Below are 24,827 nucleotides of genomic sequence, written 5' to 3' on the forward strand. Positions count from 1 at the left end.
GCACACTACGGACATTGTTCAATACATATTTAGGAGGGACATCAACTTAGCATATCAATTTTAGACATGACATGGTTTGATAAAAGCATGGTGACAAAGTACAGAAGAGAAATGGCCATCAATAATGTAACCTTAGCATCACAAAGTCTACAATTAATCCCTTTAGAGCAAATGCCTGAATTTGAGAAATGGTGTAAAGGGTTGGTGATTCTATTTTATCCTTTACTCTTTCGTGGCATGTGGGCATCGCTGGCCAGGCCAACATTTGTTGCCCATGCCTAATTGCCCTTGAACTGAGTGGCTGTTGAGTGTCAGCCTCATTGCTGTGGATCTGGAGTCACGTGTAGGCCAGGCTGGGAAGGTCTAGGACCTGAAGCCACAGCCTCAGAATAAATGGACAACCCTTCAGGACTGAGATGAGGAGGAGGAATTTCTTCAGAGTGTAATGAATCAGGAGGAACTCATTGCCAGAGAAGGCCGTGGAGGCCAGGTCATTGAGTGCATTTAAGACAGAGATAAATAGGTTCTTGATTGGTGAAGGACTCATGGGTTACGGGGAAAAAGTGGGAGAATGGGGTTGGAAAACTTATCAGCCATGATTGAATGATGGAGCAGATTTGATGGGCCGAATGGCTTAATTCTACCCCTGTATCTTACAGTTTTATGGTAGATGGCCGATTTCTTTCCTTAAAGAGCATTAATGAACAATAAGGGTCTTAGAACAATCATAGTCATTATTTTTTATTTATTTTGGTTAAATTTAAAATTCATCATCTGTTGTGGTGGGATTTGAATCCACGTCATTACCCTGGATTACTTATACCAGTAACAATACCAATACGCCACCATCTTCCCTATTGGCATCCATGCTTCTTGTAGCAGCTGTGCCTAATCTGGATCAGAATAATGTCCTTTGATATTTTGTTATTAAGCAGATTTTGTTTTTGTCCAATTAATTAAGAGTGACATAAAATGGTCGGCAGGGGTAGGCAGGGTGGGCCTGGGTTTGATGCTCTTTTGGACAATCAGTTCAGACTCGATGGGTGGGATTTTAAGGCTTCGCTCGTCTCAAAACCATAAAATCCCGCCCGAGATCAACGGACCTTCCTATTGAGCACCCCTCGCCCGCTCTGATTCCCGTGGGCGGGCGGGCCGGTAAAATTCCAGCCGATAAGTCCAAAAAGTCAAAGTCCAGGAGCTGTTTCCTTTGTGGCTGAGTTCAATCTTGATGAGTGCCTGGATCGAGGTGACAAGACGAAAATCCCTGAAATGAATGGTGCTCTAACTCGCTGAACTTTCTGTGGGTTGACTGCTTGATCAGAGACTTTGAAAATTAGATGGATTGAGAGGTGGTAACTGACTGCTTGCACAGCCAGGCTGCTAGATTCTTTTCCAGTTGATGTTAAAACAACACTCTGCCTGTGAGGCCCAATGTTAAAACCGTCAAGCGGCCAGAGGCCTGGGTCATATGACATGACCCATTAATGGCTAATTGCAGCTTAACAATCAGTTTCTGTACTTGTGGCCAGGATTCCATTCCTTAGGAGTAAGAGGAGGTGGATATGAGCATCACTTCCAGTTTAATGAGTTTTGTGATAGTTCCAGTTTCGAATCCAATCCATCTGCACTCCCTCTGCTTCCATTGATTGCGAGGCTTATGTACAATGAGGTGTGAGATTTTACAAGTGGAGTGAAGAATTATTTTGTTGTGGTAACTCAAGATGGCAACTCCCAGAACAAAGGGTCAGTCCTGGGATCATGTGACTTGTGGCAGCCATCTATGTTTGACTCAGCAGCAAGCCCATTGTTTTAAACGTGGCAAAACAATAAAGTTTTGAATTTATTTTCATGTCATATGGATTCCTCAGTGACTAATTGATTCATGAATTGGGTATTGACAATGGCAAGAATAACAATTTGCATTTATTTAAATCCTTTAATAGACTAAAACATTCCGAGGTACTTCACTGGAGTATTATAAAACAAAGTGCCAAGCCACATGAGGAGATATTAATGACAAGTTGACTTATAATGACCATTTGACCATTTGCCCATTCAAGCAATCAGCCTTAAGGTCAAGAGGAATGTTGCAAGCAACAGATCATTAAAGTTTGAAGCTAGGCTCCAGTGTGATTGGATTAAAGAGCAAAAAAACAACAGATGGCAACAGAAACTTAGGTACTTCCTCTCCGAGCAATTTAGAAACCAAACAAAGTAAACCGGTCATATGCCCAATCAGCACTATCTGTCAGTCCCTGCACCAGATCAGTTAGGCCCGCTTTTGGACACCAAGCCACAATTAAACAAGGGTGACAAGCTGCAGATGTCTTTTGCTCTTCCCTTGGCAACTGATTGACAAAGGCAGGATGAATGTTGGGCAGCTGTAAGAGAGGCAACAGCCCTCACATAAGCCATGGAATGGGTAGGGTGAAGAGAGGGAGAAGGTGCGCATTGATAAAGAGGGGGCTAGTACCAGCCCTCAGGAGACCTGCTTCTTCTAGCTCGAGGTGAAATGGACGTCATTTAATATAATTGAATCCCGACAGTACAGAAGGAGCCTGCACCAACTCTCCAACAACAATCCCACCCAGGCCCTATCCCTCGCAACCCCACATTTTTACCCTGTCAATCCCCCAACCTATATATCACTGAGGGACAATTTAGCATGACCAATCCACCTAATCAGCACATCTTTGGAGTGTAGGAGGAAACTGGAGCAGCCGGAGGAAACCCACGCAGACACGAGAGAAAGCGCAAACTCGACACAGACAGTGACGGAGGCTGGTATTGAATCTGGGTCCCTGGTGCTGTGACGCAGCAATGCTAACCACTGTGCCACCGTGCCGCCCCATTGGTCTAAGCCAAGTGTTCTGGATTATCTATGGTAGCTGGTGATTGGCATATTGCCCAGCCAGCTATCAAAAACAGAATAATTTGGCATTCTCTTGACATTAGCATATCAAACCCTGCTCTTCTCGAACAGAGACCCAAAAACTAGACACATACGCTTCACTTGGCCAGATTTGCAGAAGCAGACAAAACAAATCCATCGAAACGTTCAAAAAAGAGCAAAATAATTCAAACACGGGGTGCCAGAAATAGTTAGCAGGTCTGACAGCATCTGTGGAGAGAGGAATAGAGTTAACAGGCCGGATTAGGGCTGAGTTGGCATGCCTCGCAAGCTCTTTAAAAATGCCAGGAGAGTCCCGACGCCATGATTCCCCACCCCATTGCCGGAGGTGCCTTTTAAGAGTGAGGGCTGGTTTAGGTGACAAACACGCACCCTGCACTCTCAGTGCTGTGGGACTTTGTCACAATTAAAGCAAAGACAGAATGGTCCTCATCCCTCACAGCCCCTCAGCTCCCACACACTCCCCCATGCCCCATCCAGGACACCTCTTGCTGAGTATTTCCTCCGTTTTTAATTTTAGATTTCCAGCATCTACTGTTTCTTTTTTTTGCTGTCACCAAAATAATTCATCTTGACATTCATCCTTCCCCATTCCTTAAAGTATACTTCCTGTGAACTTAAGCAGATGAAAAATTACCCTCTTGCTTTCCGTTACGTGACCCAGAACTCTGAGTCAAGTGAAAAAGTAAGAACAGTTCCACAACTTTCTCCGTGACTATTGTTCATCTTTTAAACGTAAGATATGGATTTTTCATTTCATTTTCTCGTGATCTCCTTTGCAGGTAAGTAACAAACAATTAATGTGAGTGTGCATAGTGAAATGAGAATGGTGTGTGTTAGTGTAAGTTTTAGAAGAATGTTAATTTGTAGCAGATTTTTCGTCTAGAATTCTTCTGGAATTGGGCAGCACAGTGGTTAGCGCTGCTGCCTCGCAGCGCCAGGTACCCGGTTTCAATTCCAGCCTCAGGTCACTGTCTGTGTGGAGTTTGCACATTCTCCCCGTGTCTGTGTGGGTTTCCTTCAGGTGCTCCGATTTCCTCCCACACTCCAAAGATGTGCAGTTTGGGTGGGTTGGCCATGCTAAATTGCCTTAGTGTCCCGAGAGGTTAAATGGATTTGCCATGGTGAATGTCTGAATTTGCAGGGATAGGGCAGGGGAGGGCCTGGGTGAGACGCTCTGTCAGAGAGTCAGTGCAGAATTGATGGGCCAAATGGCCTCCTTCTGCACTGTAGGGATTCTATGATTCTAATTTATTGTCTTCATCATAAGTTTGTTAATCTTCCCTAACCAATTTTCCTCTAAGTCCAATACCCCAGGTACAGGAGCAAGAATATCCAACACAGTGTGTCCATCAACTATGGCTCAGTGGAGAGACAGTAGCCTCGCTAACCGGGTGGTTGTTGGGTTCAAGCCCCACTCCAGAGACTTGAGCATGCGCACTATGGTAATGCTTCAGTTTAGTCATCAGGGATCAGACATCCTGGCCGGAATTCTGGGACGGGCGAGGTTCGCAGAACGACGTTCTCCATTGGCCTCGGGTGGGATCTTACGATCGGACGGGCGAGGTGGTACAATTCCGGCACCCACCTCCCCGACCAGCTGCACGTGAAAGATTTCACAGATTTGCTGTGCTCATATTGGCTGTTCTGTTTGTTCTTTAGACTGTAACCGTGACTACACTTTCAGCATATGAGTTGGCTGCAAAGGGTTCAGAGGTCACAAAAGGTGCCATGCAAATGCAAGTCTTTCATATCAGTGCACCTGTCTTGTATATTTTATATAAATATTTGTTCAAATAATTGGGTGGCACGGTAGCACGGTGGTTAGCACTGCTGCTTCACAGCGCCAGGGACCTGGGTTCGATTCTCCGGCTTGGGTCACTGTCTGTGTGGAGTTTGCACATTCTCCTCGTGTCTGCGTGGGTTTCCTCCGGGTGCTCCGGTTTCCTCCCACAGTCCAAAGATGTGCGGGGTAGGTTGATTGGCCGTGCTAAAATTGCCCCTTAGTGTCCTGAGATGCGTAGGTTAGAGGGATTAACGGGTAAGTATGTAGGGATATTGGGGTAGGGCCTGGGTGGGATTGAGGTCGGTGCAGACTCGATGGGCCGAATGGCCTCTTTCTGCACTGTAGGGTTTCTGTGATGAATTGAAGCCTATGAATCCCTGCAGATACTGTTCGGGAGGGCAAATTCCCATTCATGTCATAATCTTTTTAATTGACTTTTACCTGTTGCTGCTTCACACTCTGCAGCCTCACTGTGCAAGAATACAAAAAACCTAAATGGCAGTTTTAAAAAACAATGTAATGAAGGCGGTGACCTCTGCTGAGCCCAGAAATGGATGGAATCATGAGGAACTGTCAATCTTGGCTCACATATGTGACGTTCCTGGCCTGAATATTTCACCAGGCGGGCGTGCGCACTTGGTGGGGTCAGAAACAGGCGTGAAACGCATTCCTGGCAGCGGTCGGCCTTGGATCTATTTTAGAAATTGAAGAAGTTTATTTATTTGTGTCACAAGTAGACTTACATTCACACTGCAATGAAGTTACTGTGAAAATCCCCTAGTCGCCACACTCCGGCGCCTGTTCGGGTACACTGGGGGAGAATTTAGCACGGCCAATCCACCCAACTAGGACGTCTTTCGGACTGTGGGAGGAAACCGGAGCACCCGGAGGAAACCCACGCAGACACGGGGAGAACGTGCAGACTCCGCACAGACAGTCACCCAAGCCGGGAATCGAACCCGGGTCCCTGGCATTGTGGGACAGCAGTGCTAACCCACTGTGCCACTGTGGCAGACCTTGGGTGTCCCTCTGTGTGGAGTTTGCATGTTTCTCCCCCGTGTCTGTGTGGGCTTCCTCTGGGGCTGGCCAATTAATGGCCATTTCCGGTGTGAAGCGCACTCTGGGAGAGGCTGAGTGCTGCCAGGAGGGCGGGCTCCAAGGGAAGCGAGGGTGCGGGCTGGCATTTCCATGTTGCCTCTTCTGGGGAAACGGCTGCTGTTGAACTGTGTCAGGGAGCCCGCGCCCCATGAAAAATAAATATGTGTTAAAACTATGCCACGCGTGTTTGGGCAGCGCGATCACACACAGAACTCAGTTCCCGGATGCATTTGTTCATTTTATCTGAACCCTGACCTTTTCATCCCACCCTGAATCCAGGTTGCCAATTGGCCCACCCGACAGACAATGTAAAATCCCAGTCATAGAATCATAGAATCCCTCCAGTGCAAAAGGAGGCCATTCGGCCCATCGAGTCAATTTGTTGTTCAATTATTTCAATTGGCAAAGGCGCAATTCCGTCAGGAAACATCTTCTGGTGCAATTCTTATGTGTTTCCAGGTCAGGTAGCGCCTGAACTTTATACCTAAAATTTTGGCCCCTGTGAGTAGGTGGGAAGGAAAATTGCTGGCATGTGAAAGGTTGTTCATGCTTCAATCTTTCATTATTTTACAATTACACAGACTCTGCAGCACAGAAACACTCAGAGGGCTGTTCATCTTTGAAGTATTCTACCTCAGAATGCTGTTGAGGCCCCCAGTTGCTAAGTGTATTCAAGTATGAACAAAGAGCAAAGAAAAGTACAGCACAGGAAGAGGCCATTTGGCCCTCCAAGCCTGCACCGATCATGATGCCCTAACTAAACTAAAAAAAAAACCTTCTGCTCTTACTCATTCCGTATCGCTCTATTCCCTTCCTATTGGGGCACTCGGGGTGAATGGGCTCAAACGTTGTGGGGAAAAAGCAGGATTAGGATATTGTGTCGGACGATCAGCCATGATTTAGATAAGATGGAAGCAGGGAAGTTGTTTCCACTGGCAGGTGAAACTAGAACTAGGGGGCATAGCCTCAAAATAAAGGGGAAGCAGATTTAGGACTGAGTTGAGGAGGAACTTCTTCACACAAAGGGTTGTGAATCTGTGGAATTCCCTGCCCAGTGAAGCAGTTGAGGCTACCTCATTGAATGTTTTTAAGGCAAGGATAGATACATTTTTGAACAGTAAAGGAATTAAGGGTTATGGTGAGCGGAGCTGAGTCCACAAAAAGATCAGCCATGATCTTATTGAATGGCGGAGCAGGCTCGAGGGGCCAGATGGCCTACTCCTGCTCCTAGTTCTTATGTTCTTATGTGATGAATGGCGGAGCAGGCTCGAAGGGCCAAATGGCCTCCTCTTGCTCCTATCTTTTATGTTTCTATGTTATTCATGTACCCATCCAGGTGCCTCTTAAATGTTGCTAATGCGCCTGCTTCCACCACCACCTCTGGCAGCGCGATCCAGGCACCCACCACTCTCTATGCGAAAAATGTCCCCCGCACATCTCCCTTAAACTTTCCCCTCTCACCTTGAACCTGTGCCCCCTTGTAATTGAGATTGAGAGATTCCCGGGCATTAAGCGAATCTGGGAATATGGGGATAGCTTGGGAAATTGGAGTTGAGGTAGATTATCCAGGATCTTATTGAAAGATGCAGTCTCAAGGGGCTGTATTGCCTTCTCCTGCTCCTATTTCTTATGTTACATTCTTAGAGCATGTTAAAAGGTCAACTCAGCTGTTTGCTCTATATCTCCCCTCAAGTTCCCTATCACACATGGCAGGCCAATGTGAAATCTGGCTGCCCCCCGCCCCCCTCCCCGCCCAGTGATATGTCTATAGCTGAGGCCAGACTTCCACCCTTATCAGGGAGTTAGTCCCATATGCAGGAACATGTCTGGAGTATTGAGTACAGTACCAGCCACCTCAGCATTAAGAAGTGTTTAGATGGCATTTGCAATGCCAAGGTGTGCAAGGTTATCCATAGAAATCCATAGAAACCCTGCAGTGCAGAAGGAAGCCACTTGGCTCATCGAGTCTGCACCGACCACAATCCCACCCAGGTCCCATTCTCGCATCCCCACATATTTACCCTGCCAATCACCCTAATACTAGGGTCAATTTAGCATGGCCAATCAACCTAACCAGCAAATCTTTGGACTGTGGGACGAAACCAGAACACCCGGAGGAAACCCAGGCAGACACGGGGAAAACGTGCCAACTCCGCACAGACAGTGACCCAAGCCAGGAATCGAACCTGGGTTCCTGGCGCTGTGAGGCAGCAGTGCTAACCACTGTGCCACAGTGTCGCCGCAGTAAAAGTAAAGTAAAGTTTATTTATTAGTCACAAGTAAGGCTTACATTAACACTGCAATGAAGTTACTGTGAAATCCCCCTAGTCGCCACAGTCTGGCAGCTGTTTGTGTCAATGCAACTAACCAGCACATCTTTCAGAATGTGGGAGGAAACCGGAGCACCCGGAGGAAACCCACGCAGACACGGGGAGAATGTGCAAACTCCACACAGAAATGACCCAAGCCAGGAATCGAACCCGGGTCCCTGACACTATGAGGCAGTAGTGCTAACCACTGTGGCACAGTGCCACCCACATGGACCAAGTGCTGGAAAATGGGATTAAAGTAGTTGGGTGGTTTGTCCTTGACCGGCATTGATGCGATGGGCCAAAGGGCCGTTTTCTGTGCTGTAGATTTCTATGACTCTATGGGCGGGATTTTCCAGCCACGCTCCTCTCAAGACCGGAAAATCCTGCCCGAGGTCAATGAACCTTCGCATGGTCCGTGTCCCACCCACTACGATTCCCGTGGTAGGCGGGATGGGAGAATTCCGCCCTATGACGCTATGACCTCATTTATGGAAAGAAATTAATGCATTGGAAGTAGTTTGGAGAAGGTTTACCAGGCTAATACCTGGAATGGGCGCGTTGTCTCATGAGGAAAGGTTGGACAGGCTAGGCTTGTATCCACTAGAGTTTAGAAGACTAAGAGGTGACTTGATTGAAACAAATCAGATCCTGAGGGGTATTGACTGGGTGGATGTGGGGAGGGTGTTTCCTCTTGTCAAAGAATCTAGAACTAGGGTCACTGTTTAAAAATAAGGGGAGATGAAGCAAAATGTTTTCTATCAGAAGATTGTGAGTCTTTAGATCTCTCTTTCTGAAAAGGCGACGGAAGCAGAATCCTTGAATATCTTTAAGGCAGAAGTGGATAGATTATTGGTACACAAGGGGGTTGGAGGGTAAAAGGTTACCGGGGGTTGACAGGAAGCAGATTTGAGGTTACTATCAAATCAGCCAGGATCTTATTAAACAGTGTAGCAGACTCAAGGGGCTGAATGGCCTATTCCTGCTGCTTGCTCACATGTTCATAAGTTCATGGACAGAATTCTCTGATTGTGCTGGTCTAAAAGCCGGAAATTCCCGCCCGACTGTCAATGGGATTTCACCCACCCGTTAAAATTCCCGTGGCGGACAGGATGGGAGAATTCCGGCCTATATGCATGTGGAGAGTTGGCAGGTAATCTGATTGGCTGCCAGCTCTGTAATCCCAGAATGCCATGAGACAGGAGCAGCTAAGACTATAACCGGTCCTCAAGAAGGGGGTGGGTGTACACTGACTTAAAGGTGAGTCCGGGGATTGGGGGCGGGGGGGATAGGTGCAAGGCCCCAGAGAGGAGGGGGGGTGGGTATCATGTTAGAAAGGCCAGGGGGAGAGGCTTAAAAATGAGGGAGGGATTGTCATCTTAGCGGCAGTGCCCCTGATGAGCACAGTGGAACACCCCTCCTCCCCACTGTCCCAAAAAAGTACGGGGCTGGCTGACTTTTTTCCGTCTGCCCTGGAGGGCCAAACCTTGTGGTGGAGATGGAGTGTGTGAGACACTTAAGTGGTTGTTAATTGTCCATGTAAGGCAGCAGAGCAAATGTGCTGCCTGATGCCTCACCACTCCCCACCCCACCCCCACTGTAGGATGGGGTGAATCGGGAGTGGGCGGGATGGGATGGTTTACAAAATAATGGTTGGAATGCGAGTCTTTACAGGTAATCAAGTCTTAAAGGTACAGACAATGTGAGTGGAGAGAGCGTTAAGCACAGGTTAAAGAGATGTGTATTGTCTCCAGCCGGGACAGTTAGTGAGACTTTGCCAACTCGCATTCCAACCATCATTTTGTAAATTGAGTTTGTGTCGTTATATGCCCTGTTTGTGAACAGAACTCCCACTTACCTGACGAAGGAACAGCGCTGTGAAAGCTAGTGGCTTTTGCTACCAAATAAAGCTGCTGGACTTTAACCTGGTGTTGTGAGACTTCTTACCCTGTTTTGCTAATCAGGTGCTAATCTTGTGGCTGTGAGTTTTAAAAAAATGCTTCCCCCCTCATTCAGATTCACAGATAAGAGTCAGAAGGAGCCGCAGAATAAATCAGCGCGCTACAGCAAACTGCTCATCCTGTTTGAAGTTTCAGTCAAACCAACAAAGAGAACCACAGCCCACACCCGACACCACATCAACTGCAGCAGAAAACCACAGCACTTGCATCGTCAGGTCCTCTGTTACCCAGCCTGCTGTGTAATCGAGCAGGGTGTGCATTGGGTCCTTCCTGCAGTGTGGCCTTCCACTCCAGGCAGTGTCCCTGTTATTTGCTGCGTCGCCTGAAGCAGGCCTGTGAAGCATCATCCTGAATTGAATGATTTTAGCCCACAGCGAGTGCAAATTGGATAAGATAACATCGACGGTGTGGACCTCGCCGGTCACACAGTCTGCTTTTCTCGCCATATTATAGAACCTAGAATCCCTACAGTGCAGAAGGATTCCCTATGGCCCATCGAGTCTGCACCAACCACAATCCCACCCAGCCCCTATCCCCGTAGCCCCACGTATTTACCCTGCTAGTCCCCCTGACATTAAGTGGCAATTTAGCATGGCCAATCAACATAACCTGCACATCTTTGGACTGTGGGAGGAAACCCACGCAGACACGGGGGATAATGCCCAAACTCCACACAGACAGTGACCCAAGCCGGGAATCGAACCTGGGTCCCTAGCACTGTGAGGCAGCAGTGCTAACCACTGTGCCACCGTATTCAATACTGACGAAGAAAAGAATCCTGGAGGTGCACCACACCGTCACACTGGTGGACGGGACCTGAAAAAGCCAGCAATGATGGGTTTCCAGAGATTTGTTTTTTAAAAGGGTGCACCAATCTCCAGTTTAAAAAAAGGAACCCTCACCCCCACACACAGAGACCCCGCCCCCCCTATGCACAAAGAGATCCCCCACATGCACATGGGTAAGTTCCCCCCCCCCCCGCCCCCACCACCCATGGCAACCCTCCCACCTTCACAGACAGGGGAATCACACCCTACAAGGACACTGGGAAACCTGCTCCCCAAGGAGACCCGCAGAGGAACCCCCCCCTCTCCCCCCCCAACTGTGTACTGCCCCCGGCATCCTGACACTGCCCCTATGGTAAACAGCGGTGCAAAATTCTAGACTCACAGAATTGTTACACTGCGGAAAGAGGCCATTTGGCCTATCGTGTTTGCACCAGCTCTCCAAACTAGCATCATGACTTAGTCTCATTCCCCTGCCTTTTCCCCCCGCCCCCCGTACCCCTGCACATTGTTTCTATACCAATAATCACCCAATGCCCTCTCGAATGCCTCGACTGAACCTGTCTCCACCACATTTCCAGGCAGCGTATTCCAGACCCAAGCCACTCGGCGTGTGGATAGGTTTTTGTCACATCACACTTGCTTCTTTTGCAAATCACTTTAAGTCTGTGCCCTCTCATTCTTTTACCAGCGGGAACAGTTTCTCCCTGTCTACTCTGGCCAGCCCCCTCATGATTTTGAACATCTCTCTCTTATCAAATCTCCTCTTAGCCTTCTTCTCTCCAAGGAGAACAGTCCCAACCTCTCCAATGACTCTGAGGTCCAGTTAGTGTCTTGCATAAGTTCAGCATAACCTTGCTCTTGTACTCAATGCCTCTATTAAGAAAGCCCAGAATACCAGATACTTTCCCTTTCAGCAACTGCTCTTTAGGGTCCTCCTCCTTCACGTATTGTGTCTTGACAGGGCATTGGTGACCAGGGGCTTCCATTGGATTCCTAGATTCTCCTTCAGGCTGAAGTGTTTTGCCATTACCTTCTGCAGAATGGCCGCCAGGAAACTTTCCCACTTTTGTTGCCTGCTGTCACGCATATTGGAGGAATTTACAGGCTGTTAACTAACCTGTTTGGCCACGCTCTGAACTTTGCCATCATGTCCTAGAGTGGGACTTGAACCCAAAGTTCCTGGCCCAGAGGTAGGGATGCTAGCCATTGCATCACAAGACCACCGTCCCTCTTTAAGATCAGGTTATTGAAATCGATAGTATGAGGAAAGATTGTGAGTGGGTAAGAGAAATAAATGCCCGGTTGGGCATTGCCGATAAGGAGTGCCCACTCACAGTGTAATGGTCTGCCCTTGATACTCCATATCTTAATATCCTAGAATCAGAAGGTTGAATTTTATTTCAGAGGCTAATGTCCCACGACCAGGGCTGAAAGTGAGAGGCGAACCTGCTTGGGCTGGTGGCATCCTGGCAATAGCCAATTAAATGGCCACCACTGGGGCTGATATCCATAGTAAACCCACTAAAACCGTCGTCCAAACCAGGAAGCCAGCAGCTCAGACGCCTCAACAGCGCCACTAGTGGCAGTGGCCATTAATGGCGCTGCACCTGGAGGATGAGGGCACATCGCTGGCCATGTGCAAAGACAGGAAAATGGTGCCTGGGCATGCCAGTATCAGGCTGGCAGGCAGGTCCTGACAGGATCAGTGGGAGGGGGGAGTTCACAGAGGGCAGGCAACAACCCCGGCTACTGGATGGGGGAGGCTCATGGAGTTTCCAAAAATATGTCCCCACAAGCCAATAGGAGACCACCAGGTTGCTGTGGATCACCTCTCATTTCGGCAGTCTATCCCTGGATGCTGGTAAAATGCCTGTGGAGGAGGGAAAAGGCCTTTAATTGGCTACTTAAGTAGCTAAACTGGACTCCCAGTTGGCATTGCATGTGCCAACCTTTCTGCCACTGACAAAATGGTCTTTTGGTGTCAAGGGGTAGGGGAGAGAGTATGGCACAGAGATAGAGAATCAGTCACGACCATATTGAATGGTGGAGCAGGTTAGAGGGGCCGAGTGGCCTACTCATGCTGCTATTTTCCATGTTTCTAAAATCATCAGGCATAGGCCCCACAGCATCCTGTGCCATTTTGCCGGCCTCCTTGCTTCCCAGCGCATTGTCAAGGGCGGGTAAAATTCTAACCATAATATAAGCACAGAAGAAGGCCAACCAGCTGGCTACATTTTACTGATCTGTGTGCAGGGATCCAGAGAGAAAGATCTCCAATTACAGATTCCATGAGGCAAACCGTGAGCCATAGGAACTGCAAGAAGCAATACCTTAGACTAGAGTTGGCTGGACTCAGCTCATTGGGAATCTGAACAATGAGAGTGAGGCACAGATACAATGAAGTTTTTAAAATTTAAACTTATTTTATTAGTGTCGCAAGTAGGCTGACGTTTACACTGCAATGAAGTTACTGTGAAAATCCCCAAGTCGCCGCACTCCGGCGCCTGTTCGGGTACACCGAGGGAGAATTTAGCACGGCCAATGCATCCAACCAGCACGTCTTTCGGACTGTGGGAGGAAAGCAGAGCATCAAGACAGGGGGGAGAACTCCACACAGACAGCGACCCAAGCCAGGAATCGAACCCAGGTCCCTGGCTTTGTGAGGCAGCAGTGCTAACCACTGTGCCACCGTGCTGTGGTATGAACTGTCTTTATTTCAGACTAATATTAATTTCTGAGGACGAAAAATCCAGAAGTCCCTCAGGCCGCATCATTAGAATGATCAAAATGGGATAGTATGTTTACGAGTCTTAATGCACATTTTTTAAAGTACTCTTTACCCTATTAAACTGTTAGGTTGATTTATGTTTTCTTGTACTTGTTATGCTTTCACATTGTACAGTTGTTTGGGCTGCATCAAATGGACCGGATGCTGTAAATGGAACGGTGGGACAATCAGTCCATATCAAGTGTCGATACGACAAATATTACAGCAATTATCAAAAGTACTGGTGCAAAGGTGATGATCAGGAAGACTGTGCTATTGTGGTGCAAACCCACGGCCCAAAGAAGACAAGTACTGATGGGAGAATCACCATTGTCGCTGATGATGAAGCAGGAGAATTTACAGTCACAATGGAACAGTTAACACAGAGCGATGAGGGCTTATACTGGTGTGGAATTGAAAGATTGTTATGGGACCTCCAAAGTCCTGTGGAACTTAAAATCAATGAAGGTAGGATCTGAATGGTTTTATTAATTGTGTGCATCTGTAAGCTGTATAGTTTTATATTGCTTTCAGTACAATTTAGGATATGTTTTTCAACATTTCCAAAGTGGTTTTCAGTGGGAAGTTAGAATTCTGTTAAGGGTAAACCAGCAGAATGATGCAAAATAACAAATTGGGCTATCTGACCACGTGTCACGGTTGCCCCTCGCTGACTAAAATACTGGGGTTGGGGAGGGGAGCCCACCTACCCAGCAGAAGATGGCTGACTGGCTATTAATAGACTAAAGGATGAGAATTCCACCCCTCCCTTGGGGAGCTGCTGCCCACTTGTACTTCAGGAGGAGGTTGGAACCGGTGAGAGTTTGGGGATCTTGCAGGCACCCGCAGAGGCGCAAGGGGGTTGGAGGGGTGTGAGGGTGGACGGATGGTGTTTGAGAGTCCATGGGAGGGAAGGAGGGCTGGAGGGGGTGATGGGCGGGGGGGAGGGGGGGTGGAGAAAAACCTTGGGGACCCTATGATGGGCCCAGGAGGGCAAGTTAATGAGGGAGGGCCCCTGCCCTCCACCAGCTCATACAGGAAAACCTGTTGGCCGCCTGGCCTTAGGTCTTTTCCCTGCCACTGGTTCAATCCTAGTCATAGAGTCGTAGAGTCATAGAGGTTTACAGCATGGAAACAGGCCCTTCGGCCCAAATTGTCCATGCCGCACTTTCTTTTTTAAAACCCCTAAGCTAATCCCAATTGCCCGCATTTGGCCCATATCCCTCTAAACCCATCGTACCCATGTGACTGTCTAAATGCTTTTTAAAAGACAAAATTGTACCCGCCTCTACTACTACCTCTGGCAGCTTGTTCCAGTCACTCACCATCCTCTGTGTGAAAGAATTGCCCCTCTGGACACTTTTGTATCTCTCCCCTCTCCCCTTAAACCTATCTCCTCTAGTTTTAGACTCCCCTACCTTTGGGAAAAGATATTGACTATCTGGCTGATCTGTGCCCCTCATTATTTTATAGACCTCTATAAGATCACCCCTCAGCCTCCTACGCTCCAGAGAAAAAAGTCCCAGTCTATCCAGCCTCTCCTTATAACTCAATCCATCAAGTCCCGGTAGCATCCTAGTAAATCTTTTCTGCATCCTGGTAAATCCCTCCAGGGTAAGATCTTAAGTGGACACCAATTGCCCACCAAAGGGCCACAGTTGACCCAAAGGCACTAACACTACCCTACCATTGGTAAAATTGCACTGGGGACAGGGATGGGCAGTGTTGTAATATGCCTTTATTGGGCAGCAGCATGACATCACTAGAAGGGAAGTGTGTCATGGAATCTAGTCTTTCCTGACTTGTCACAATGGATTCCATGACAGATGTGGTGAGCCAGCTAAACACCCATTGACTTTGCAGGAAGCAGAAGATCCCACCAGTGGGCGGGGCCAGGCAACTATGGTCTTAGTTTCACTTTTCCCTCTGAGCAGAGCACAGAACACATGTCTGATGTCTTCAGGTTTTCTACCTTTGTCCAAATATTCTCACTTGCCTCGTCTCAATAAATGAACCCACAATGTATTTATACAATCCCTTCTGAACGATCAGTGCCTGGATCATTATAACATAACAGACATGGAGGCGGCATGTACACCCCCCACTGCATTGAAGATACCATTCCCCCCACCCCAACCATCACACCCTCTGGCAAGCGAGCATTAAATTCAACCCAAAGATGTATAATTTTAGTACTAATATACCCATGTAATTTTTCACGTTTTTAAATCACAAATTTAGGGAGGCATGGTGGCACAGTGGTTAGCACTGCTGCCTCACAGCACCAGAGACCTGGGTTCAATTCCGGCCTCGGGTCACTGTCTGTGTGGAGTTTGCATGTTCTCCCTGTGTCTGCGTGGGTTTCCTCCGGGTGCTCCAGTTTCCTCCCACAGTCCAAAGATGTGCGGGTTAGGTGGATTGGCCATGCTAAATTGACCCTTAGTGTCAGGGGAATGGACAGGATAAATATGTGGGATTACAGGAAGAGGGCCTGGGTGGGATTGTGGTCGGTGCAGACTCGATGGGCCAAATGGCCTTCTTCTGCACTGTAGGGATTCTATCATTCTATGAAATTGCAAATTTATCTATGATGGTTTAATCAGATGTGTAACGCAACTTGGCAGTGCAATCTAACAACAATGAGGTTATATAATTTTTAACAGGTCCCAAAGTACTTCTTGCAATCTCTCCATCTGACAAGGAAATTCAAAGGTAAATGTCATGTCTGTTTAAAAAGGCCCAATCTGAACAATTATTCTGTCTCTACGCAATTGTGACTGCACTAAAGAAGGAACACCGAGGAGATTGATGAGGATGTGGGCCAGGACTGAAGAATGTGCAGTCATGAAGAAAGATTGGGTAGGCCGGCACTGTTTCCCTGGGAACAAAGGAGGCAAAGGGAAGATATAACTGAGACGTATAAAGTTATGAGGAGCCAGACAGACGGATGAAAAGGATTTATTTCCTTTAGCAGAGAGGCCAAAAAATAAGAGGGCATAGATTCAAAGTAATTGGTAGAATTATTCAAGGGGAGGTGAGGAATGATTGTGGGGGTGAATTGACCTCTTGGGAGGATGGTCGAGGCAGAAATTCTCATTGCATCTTAAAAATATAGCTGGAAATGGATTTGAAATGGCCTAGCTTACAGGGCTATGGACCAAGAGTTGGAATGTGGCATTAGGCTGAGAACACTCATTTTCGGGGCAGGCACAGACATGCCGGGCTGAATGGCCTCCTTCTGTTCCATTTTTCTGTGCAAAAATTGTGTAATGTCCCATTGACTGTGTTATGAGAATGCAATGGCTTCAATCAGGCCATTGAGGTTGGCCTATTGGAATACGAGCTCCCTGATTAAGGGCCCCTAAGTGAATTTGATTTTGTTTATTTGGTTGGAAGCAAAAAGATGTCCCTGATTAAGGGCCAAATTGATGGGCCGACCAGGGAGCCTCTTGCCTTGTATTTAACCAGGCGTGTCAGTTCCTCAGGGGGTCCTAGGGTAGACTGCTGACTGAAAGCACTCTGTATGCCGTTGTCAGACTTGTAAATAAAGGGATTTTAGTGAAGGGACTTCTGCCTCTGATGTCTTATTACAGAGAGGTATTAAATTGTTTTTCTGGCAAGGTGCAGGCTGCCTTGAGAGTAGGATTTCAATATGATGAAGACAAATGCATTTTGGACACTCATGCCACAACTGTAAGCAGATATTTGTGACTCTGCAATAATGTAATATGTGCAACATTGAACTGGCAGCTAGTTCTACATCTCCTGCTAAAGTCAATGAAAATAAAAGTCAGGAGAGATGGCACTATCAGTTGGCTGCCTCTTGCATTCTAATGCCAAATAGTTCAAATCCAACCCAGACCCAGAAGTGAGTGCCCTGTTACACCATGGATATATTTTTGTCATTCTTTAACCACCAAAATCCACAACCCATTGCATTTGGAAGAATTTCCAGGACACTTATTGTTTTGTTCATTCTTTTATGGGATGTGGTCATCCCTGGCAAGCCCAGCATTTGTTGTCCATCCCTAATTACCCTTGGACCAGGTCAGTTCAGAGGGCAGTTAGCGGTCAACCACATTGCTGTGGATCTGGAGTCACATGTAGGCCAGACTGGGTAAGGATGGCAGATTTCCTTCCCTAAACGATAATAGTGAACCAAATGGTTTTTTTTGCAACCATCAATGATTGTTTCATGGTCACCATTGCTAAGACCAGCTTTCAATTCCAGAATTTATTAATTGAATTGTGATTCCTTCCTTCGCTTTACCGATGATCAAAGGTAGGCTGATTGATCAGGTTGGATTTGTCCTGCTTTTTGTGTACAGGAGATACCTGGGCAATTTTCCACATGACTGGGTAGATGTCAGTGTTGTAGCTGCACTGGAACATCTTGGCAAGGCAATTTTGATTTGATTTGATTTATTATTGTCACATAAGAACATAAGAACATAAGAAATAGGAGCAGGAGTAGGCCATCTAGCCCCTCGAGCCTGCCCCGCCATTCAATAAGATCATGGCTGATCTGAAGTGGATCAGTTCCACTTACCCGCCTGATCCCCATAACCCCTAATTCCCTTACCGATCAGGAATCCATCTGTCCGTGATTTAAACATATTCAACGAGGTAGCCTCCACCACTTCAGTGGGCAGAGAATTCCAGAGATTCACCACCCTCTGAGAGAAGAAGTTCCTCCTCAACTCTGTCCTAAACTGACCCCCCTTTATTTTGAGGCTGTGCCCTCTAGTTCTAGCTTCCTTTCTAAGTGGAAAGAATCTCTCCACCTCTACCCTATCCAGCCCCTTCCTTATCTTATACGTCTCTATAAGATCCCCCCTCAGCCTTCTAAATTCCAACGAGTACAAACCCAATCTGCTCAGTCTCTCCTCATAATCAACATCCCTCATCTCCGGTATCAACCTGGTGAACCTTCTCTGCACTCCCTCCAAGGCCAATATATCCTTCCGCAAATAAGGGGACCAATACTGCACACAGTATTCCAGCTATGGCCTCACCAATGCCCTGTACAGATGCAGCAAGACATCTCTGCTTTTATATTCTATCCCCCTTGCGATATAGGCCAACATCCCATTTGCCTTCTTGATCACATGTATTAGTATACAGTGAAAAGTATTGTTTCTTGCACGCGATACAGACAAGGTATATCGTTCATAGAGAAGGAAAGGAGAGAGTGCAGAATGTAGTGTTAGTCATCGCTAAGGTGTAGAGAAAGATCAACTTCATGCGAGGTAGGTCCATTCAAAAGTTTGATGGCAGCAGGGAAGAAGCTGTTCTTGAGTCGGTTGGTACGTGACCTCAGACTTTTGTATCTTTTTCCTGATGGAAGAAGGTGGAAGAGAGAATGTCCGGGGTACTTAATTATGCTGGCTGCTTTTCCGAGGCAGCGGCAAGTGTAGATAGTGTCAGTGGGTGGAAGGCTGGTTTGCGTGATGGATTGGGCTACATTCACGACCCTTGTCTTGCGGTCTTGGGCAGAGCTGGAGTCATACCAAGCTGTGATACAACCAGAAAGAATGCTTTCTATGATGCATCTGTAGAAGTTGGTGAGAGTTGGAGAGAATCTTGGAGCCTTCAGTACTACTGCTGAAATATTGTCAGGACCCATTTCCTTTGCAGTATTCAGTGCCCTCAGCCGTTTCTTGATACCATGTGGAGTGAATCGAATTGGTTGAAGACTGACATCTGAGATGCTGGAGACCTCCAGAGCAGGCTGAGATGGATCTTCCACTCAGTACTTCTGGCTGAAGATTATGACAGATGTTTCAGCCTTATCCTTTTGGTGCTCCCAATATTGAGGTTGAGGATATGAGAGTCCTCCAGTGCGTTGTTTAATTGTCCACCACCATTCACGGCTGGATGTGGCAGGGCTGCAGAGCTCAGATCTGATCCATTGGTTGTGGAATTGCTTAGCTTTGTCTATTGCTGGCTGCTTATGTTGTTTGGAACGCGAGTAGTCCTGTTTGGTAGCTTCACCAGGTCGGCAGTTCATTTTTAGGTATGTCTGGTGTTTCTCCTGGCATGTCCTGTTGCATTGAACCCCTCTTATTGATCTGTCTGCTGAGTGAAATAGCTCCGTCAACATCTGTGGAGAGAAGGGACAGGATTTTCCAGCCAGATCATTGAGATTGTCTGGTCCAGCTGAAAGACAGTGGATTTTTGGCTGAGCTACCAAGTCCCCTGCGGCAGTGGGTTCAGCTTGATAAGGCCAGAAAATCCCGGCCAAGATAACCTTTCAGTTCTGATGCAGAGTTTGCATCTGAGACGTTGCACTCAGTTGCTCTTTCCATCACTGCTGACTGACCTGTTTCCACAGCTTCTGTTTTTGCATCAACATCTTTGCAGAAGGAGATTGTCAGAAGCTGATGTTTTTCTGTCATCACATTACCATATCTAGTGAGAAAAGGGAACTGGGTATTTGCCACTTCATCGCCCCCTAGGCACAGGCTAGTCCCTGAACGTGAAGCACATTCCAACTCGATACTTCCTATGCACTCAGATAATGGATAAACTATCACAGGTCAAAGTGAGTGCAGTTCAGCAATTTGCCAGATGGACCAGAAGCATAGAAGCAGCAAAGACCACAATATTCCACCAGAGGCACGGTGGCACAGTGGTTAGCACTGCTGCCTCACAGCGCCAGGGACTCGGGTTCGATTCCTGTCTTGGGTCACTGTCTGTGTGGAATCTGCCTTTGCCTGCATGGGTTTCCTCCCACAGTCCAAAAGACGTGCTGGATAGATGCATCGGCCATGCTAAATTCTCCCTCAGTGTACCCGAACAGGCGCCAAAGTGTGGCGACTAGGGGATTTTCACAGTAACTTCATTGCAGTGTTAATGTAAGCCTACTTGTGACTCTGATAACTTTAACTTGAGCGTAACCAAATGATTCACATGTTGAAGTTAACTCCATAGATTCAGGAATCAATTTTGATGAAACCATTTTGCCTCCTATCTTCATAGGCAGAAGAATTACCTGTACTATTTCATATGGAGTGTTTTACGTTGGATCTTCCTCGCCATTCTCCTCCTTTGGGCCATTTTAGCCAAACTGAAAATGTAAAACCGGTAAGTTGTTCTGTGCATTTAGGCACAAGCTATTTAGAAAGGTTGTTTATAATCTGCTCATTATAAATACTTCAGAAAGGATAGCAGGATAAGAACAAAATGGCCAGTGTTTTACAGCCCGTCCCACTTGACGGGGTCCGACCAAACTATAAAATTATGAGAGGCACAGATAGGGTTGACACAGAGTGGTAGGTGTCCGGAATGCGCTGCCTGGATTGGTGGTGGAGGCAGATACGATAGGGGTGTTTAAAGGAACTTTTAGATAAGCACATGAATATGCAAGTAATAGAGGGATTTCTGTGGGAGGAAAACAGAGCACATGGAGGAAACCCACACAGATATCGGGAGAACATGCAAACTTCATGCAGTCACCCAAGGCCAGAATTGAACCCGGGTCCCTGGCACTGTGAGGCAGCAGTGCTAACCACTGTGCCACCGTGCCACTCTGGGATCAAGCCCGGGAAGTGGTGCAATGACTCATCCTGTCAGCTTGGATCCTATTTGATTGGGCCCAAGATGGGATGCAAAGTCTTGTTTGTCCCACATGTGGGGGGACCATGATTTGACTTAATTTGAATTGGCTTTTCTGATTAGAAATAAAGTACTGAAGGACTTCATTATCAGCTGCTTTAGCTGGGGTCTCTGAATTTGACTATGCGTGCAGATTGTGGTAAACCACTGTTATCTGTTATCTGTGGTGGTTAACCACTGTGGTTAGTATTTCTCAGTGCCTGTATATGTGGCACATCCCTGTCGGTTCCGCCCAAGTCTCCTCCCCCTGGTCTGGGTATAAAGGCGGTGGCTCCACCCCCCTGGCTCTCAGTTCAGACCAGATCACCGACAGGGATGGCTCCAAGTTCTTGCCAATAAAAGCCTATTTGTCTTGCTCTCAACTAGTCTCGGCTCGATTGATAGTGCATCACAGATGTTTCCTGAGTTTTGCAAAATATACTGAGGAAACCAAGCAAGGGGACTTTGAGGGGGCTGAACGAGTGACGGGCTAGCAATCCTTTAAGTACTAAGATCTCACACCCACTTCCTTGTCTACGTGAAAGCCTTTAACATACGGGTCTGTCCTGAGAGTGTGTTTTCACTGTTCTAGTGGGTACTGGTCATCTCCAGAATGTGTGGTCTCCTCTGAGGAGTCTTCATCCTCTTTCTGCGCCACATCCTATGGGATGCTTGAAAGTTTTCTGGGAGATGGAAGACATGAATTAGAGCTGTCAAATAAAGTGTTAAATCATCAATGTGTACGTTATCATATTTGAGTGGCCACTGAGACCAAGTTAACTTAAGTAAGTTTTGTATGGAGTATGACTGTGATTGTTAATTCTGTCACTGGGTATCTGAAGACCTCTAAGTCTCCAGATGGTCTGACACATTGACACTCAGCTTATCGCCAGTGACTCCTCGTCAGAAGCTGTCAGTACGCAGATTGTCGGAGAGTCACCTCCAGTTTTCTGCCTCTCCCTGGGATTCTGTGATATCTTCTCCTGAAAGGAGGAGGCGAAGTGATCTCTGAGTGTGAAAAATAGAATACGTAGCGAGGTCGCAAAGCCATTTGTGGAGGATCACGGCGAGGGATGGGTGTGACGTTGTATTATGATGGGGGTGAGATTCAGTGATGAATGGTCAGATGGGAAGGTGGGGAGGTGCGTAGACAGAGAGGGGTGGGTAGGCTTGGAAAGTAAGAAGTCTCACAACACCAGGTTAAAGTCCAACAGGTTTATTTGGTAGCAAATACCATAAGCTTTCGGAGCACAGCTCCTTCGTCAGATGGAGTGGATATCTGTTTGCAACAGATATCCACTCCATCTGACGAAGGAGCTGTGCTCCGAAAGCTTATGGTATTTGCTACCAAATAAACCTGTTGGACTTTAACCTGGTGTTGATAGACTTGGAAAGGCAGAGAGTAAGAAGGGTTGGGGTAAGGTGTAGATCAGGGTATATTTGAATGTGCCGTGTCACTCACCTTCCTGACCTGCCTTGACCATTAAGCCACTCCCAGCAGAAGGAGGGTCCTGGGCCTGTTCACCTCCTCAGTGACTTTTAACCACACCTCTACACCAGTCTTCTTCCTCCCATCAGCAAGTAACAGAAACTCACTGTGGGTGGGTCCCTTACAACATAAAGCAGGGAAGCAACAGCAAAGTTTGACATTGCCTTGCAACATTGTGGGCCCGTAGCTCCAGCTTCTGATTCTGTTTCAGCCCCTGTACAATGGCTTCATGTCACACCCTCTGAGGATCCTGCTAAATAGTTGAGCTGAAAAGGTCAGATTCAGCTCATCGCCACGCCCATCTCGGGCTAATTGTTGGCAAATCTGGAAGTCAGATGATAGTATCATGGCTGCTTTGAGAATCTACTGACAAAGAGGTTTCCGAAACTTCCTGACACACAGCTGAGTTCTGCTGTATTAACTCTGCACTTTGACCCAGTTTCAGTGGAGTACTGCCACGATAGGGTTGCTTAATATGATACACAGAGAAGGAAGGAAAGGTTCTCATGGGCGAGCAAGTTGGTTTCTATCTTTGATAAGCACAGAAAAAAAAAGAACTTACAATTTGTGAATTGTGTTACATTTAAAACTGATTCTTTCTTTCTCTTAACACATTTCCTTAATTGGGCAGCAAGGTGGCACAGTGGTTAACACTGCCGCCTCACAGTGCCAGGGATCCAGGTTCAATTCCCAGCTTGGATCACGTAGAGTCTGCACATTCTCCCAGTGTCTGTGTGGGTTTCCTCTGGGTGCTCCTGTTTCCTCCCACATCCGAAAGAGGTGCTGGTTAGGTGCTAAATTCTCATTCAGTGTACCCAAACACCCACCTGGAGTGTGGTGACTAGGGGATTTCCACAGTAACTTCATTGCAGTGTTAATGTAAGCCTACTTGTGACACTAATAAATGAATTTTAAACTACAAATTCAATCTTCCTTTTAATCAACTGTGTTATAACAAAAGTGTGGTGAACCATCGTTGGTTCCCACTGGATAGTACTGGGCCAGGGCTGGCCAGCACTATAGGAATGTATATAGGTTACTGTGGGATTGTACTAATGTTGTTGTTGGGCTAGGGTGGGATTGATACACCTGTGGTTGTTACTGTTGTGGCACATCCCAGTCGGGCTCCGCCTCCTGGGAGAGGTATAAGACCCCCTGCTCGGACGGGATCCCTTCAGTCTGGGATAGTGTGTTAAAGTTCTGATAGTTCCATTGTTAGTTAATAAAAACCTTCTTTTACCGAAGCTTTGAGCCTCGTGTCCAATTGATGCGCATCAAAAAGCACAGATTTACTCTGATCCTAAAGTTTATGGACTGTGTTGTGATATTTGAAACATCCTTTGTTTTTCATTTCCAGGATAATGGAATCTGTTACATGACCATGACATCAGCACCCACAATGGAGAATTTCAGTCAACCAAACAGTAAAGCTATCTTCATCTTGCCATTATTCATCACATGTGTGGTGTGGACTGCCTGAGGAATACTGTGAAATAACCCTGCTATGTTCTTTCAAACCCATTCATTCTCTTTGAGGGTCACAATGTCGGGTAAATATTGCAAATAGGTACAAGCTGACACTACTAATGGTGGCACGGTGACACAGTGGTTAGCACTGCTGCCTCACAGTGCCAAGGACCTGGGTTCGATTCCCAGCTTGGGTCACTGTCAGTGTGGAGTTTGCACATTCTCCCCGTGTCCGCGTGGGTTTCCTCCGGGTGCTCCGGTTTCCTCCCACAGTCCAAAGACGTGCAGGAAAAGTGGATTGGTCATGCTAAATTCTCCTTCAGTGTACCCGAACAGGCACCGGAGTGTGGCGACTAGGGGATTTTCACAGTAACTTCTTTGCAGTGAGAATGGAAGTCTAGTTGTGACTGATAAATAAACAAGCTTTAACAGTTTTTTAAATTCATTTATGGGATGTGGGCATCGCTTAGAGGGCATTTGAGAGTCAACCGCATTACTCCACATAGGCCAGACCAGGTAAGGACAGCCGATTCCTTCCCTGAAGGACATCAGTGAACCAGATACGTTTTTACGACTATAGTTTCGGGGGCCATTGATAGCCGTTTTTAAATTCCAGATGATTATTGAATTCAAATATCACCATCTGCTGGACTGG

General features: G+C 47.0%; 1 protein-coding gene across 1 annotated transcript; it reads left to right on the plus strand.

The window, feature by feature from the left end:
- Positions 1–3,331: 3,331 nt before the first annotated feature.
- Positions 3,332–24,404, plus strand: LOC144511798 (CMRF35-like molecule 2). The gene is made up of 5 exons (XM_078242133.1): positions 3,332–3,693; positions 13,756–14,088; positions 16,284–16,332; positions 20,602–20,706; positions 24,063–24,404. Exons 1-4 carry the CDS (start codon positions 3,654–3,656, stop codon positions 20,699–20,701), a joined length of 522 nt encoding a protein of 173 aa, XP_078098259.1. The 5' UTR covers positions 3,332–3,653; the 3' UTR covers positions 20,702–20,706; positions 24,063–24,404.
- The last annotated feature ends 423 nt before the right edge of the window (positions 24,405–24,827 follow it).

This window comes from Mustelus asterias, chromosome 25 (assembly GCF_964213995.1).
Source record: "Mustelus asterias chromosome 25, sMusAst1.hap1.1, whole genome shotgun sequence".
Taxonomy (NCBI): Eukaryota; Metazoa; Chordata; class Chondrichthyes; order Carcharhiniformes; family Triakidae; genus Mustelus; species Mustelus asterias.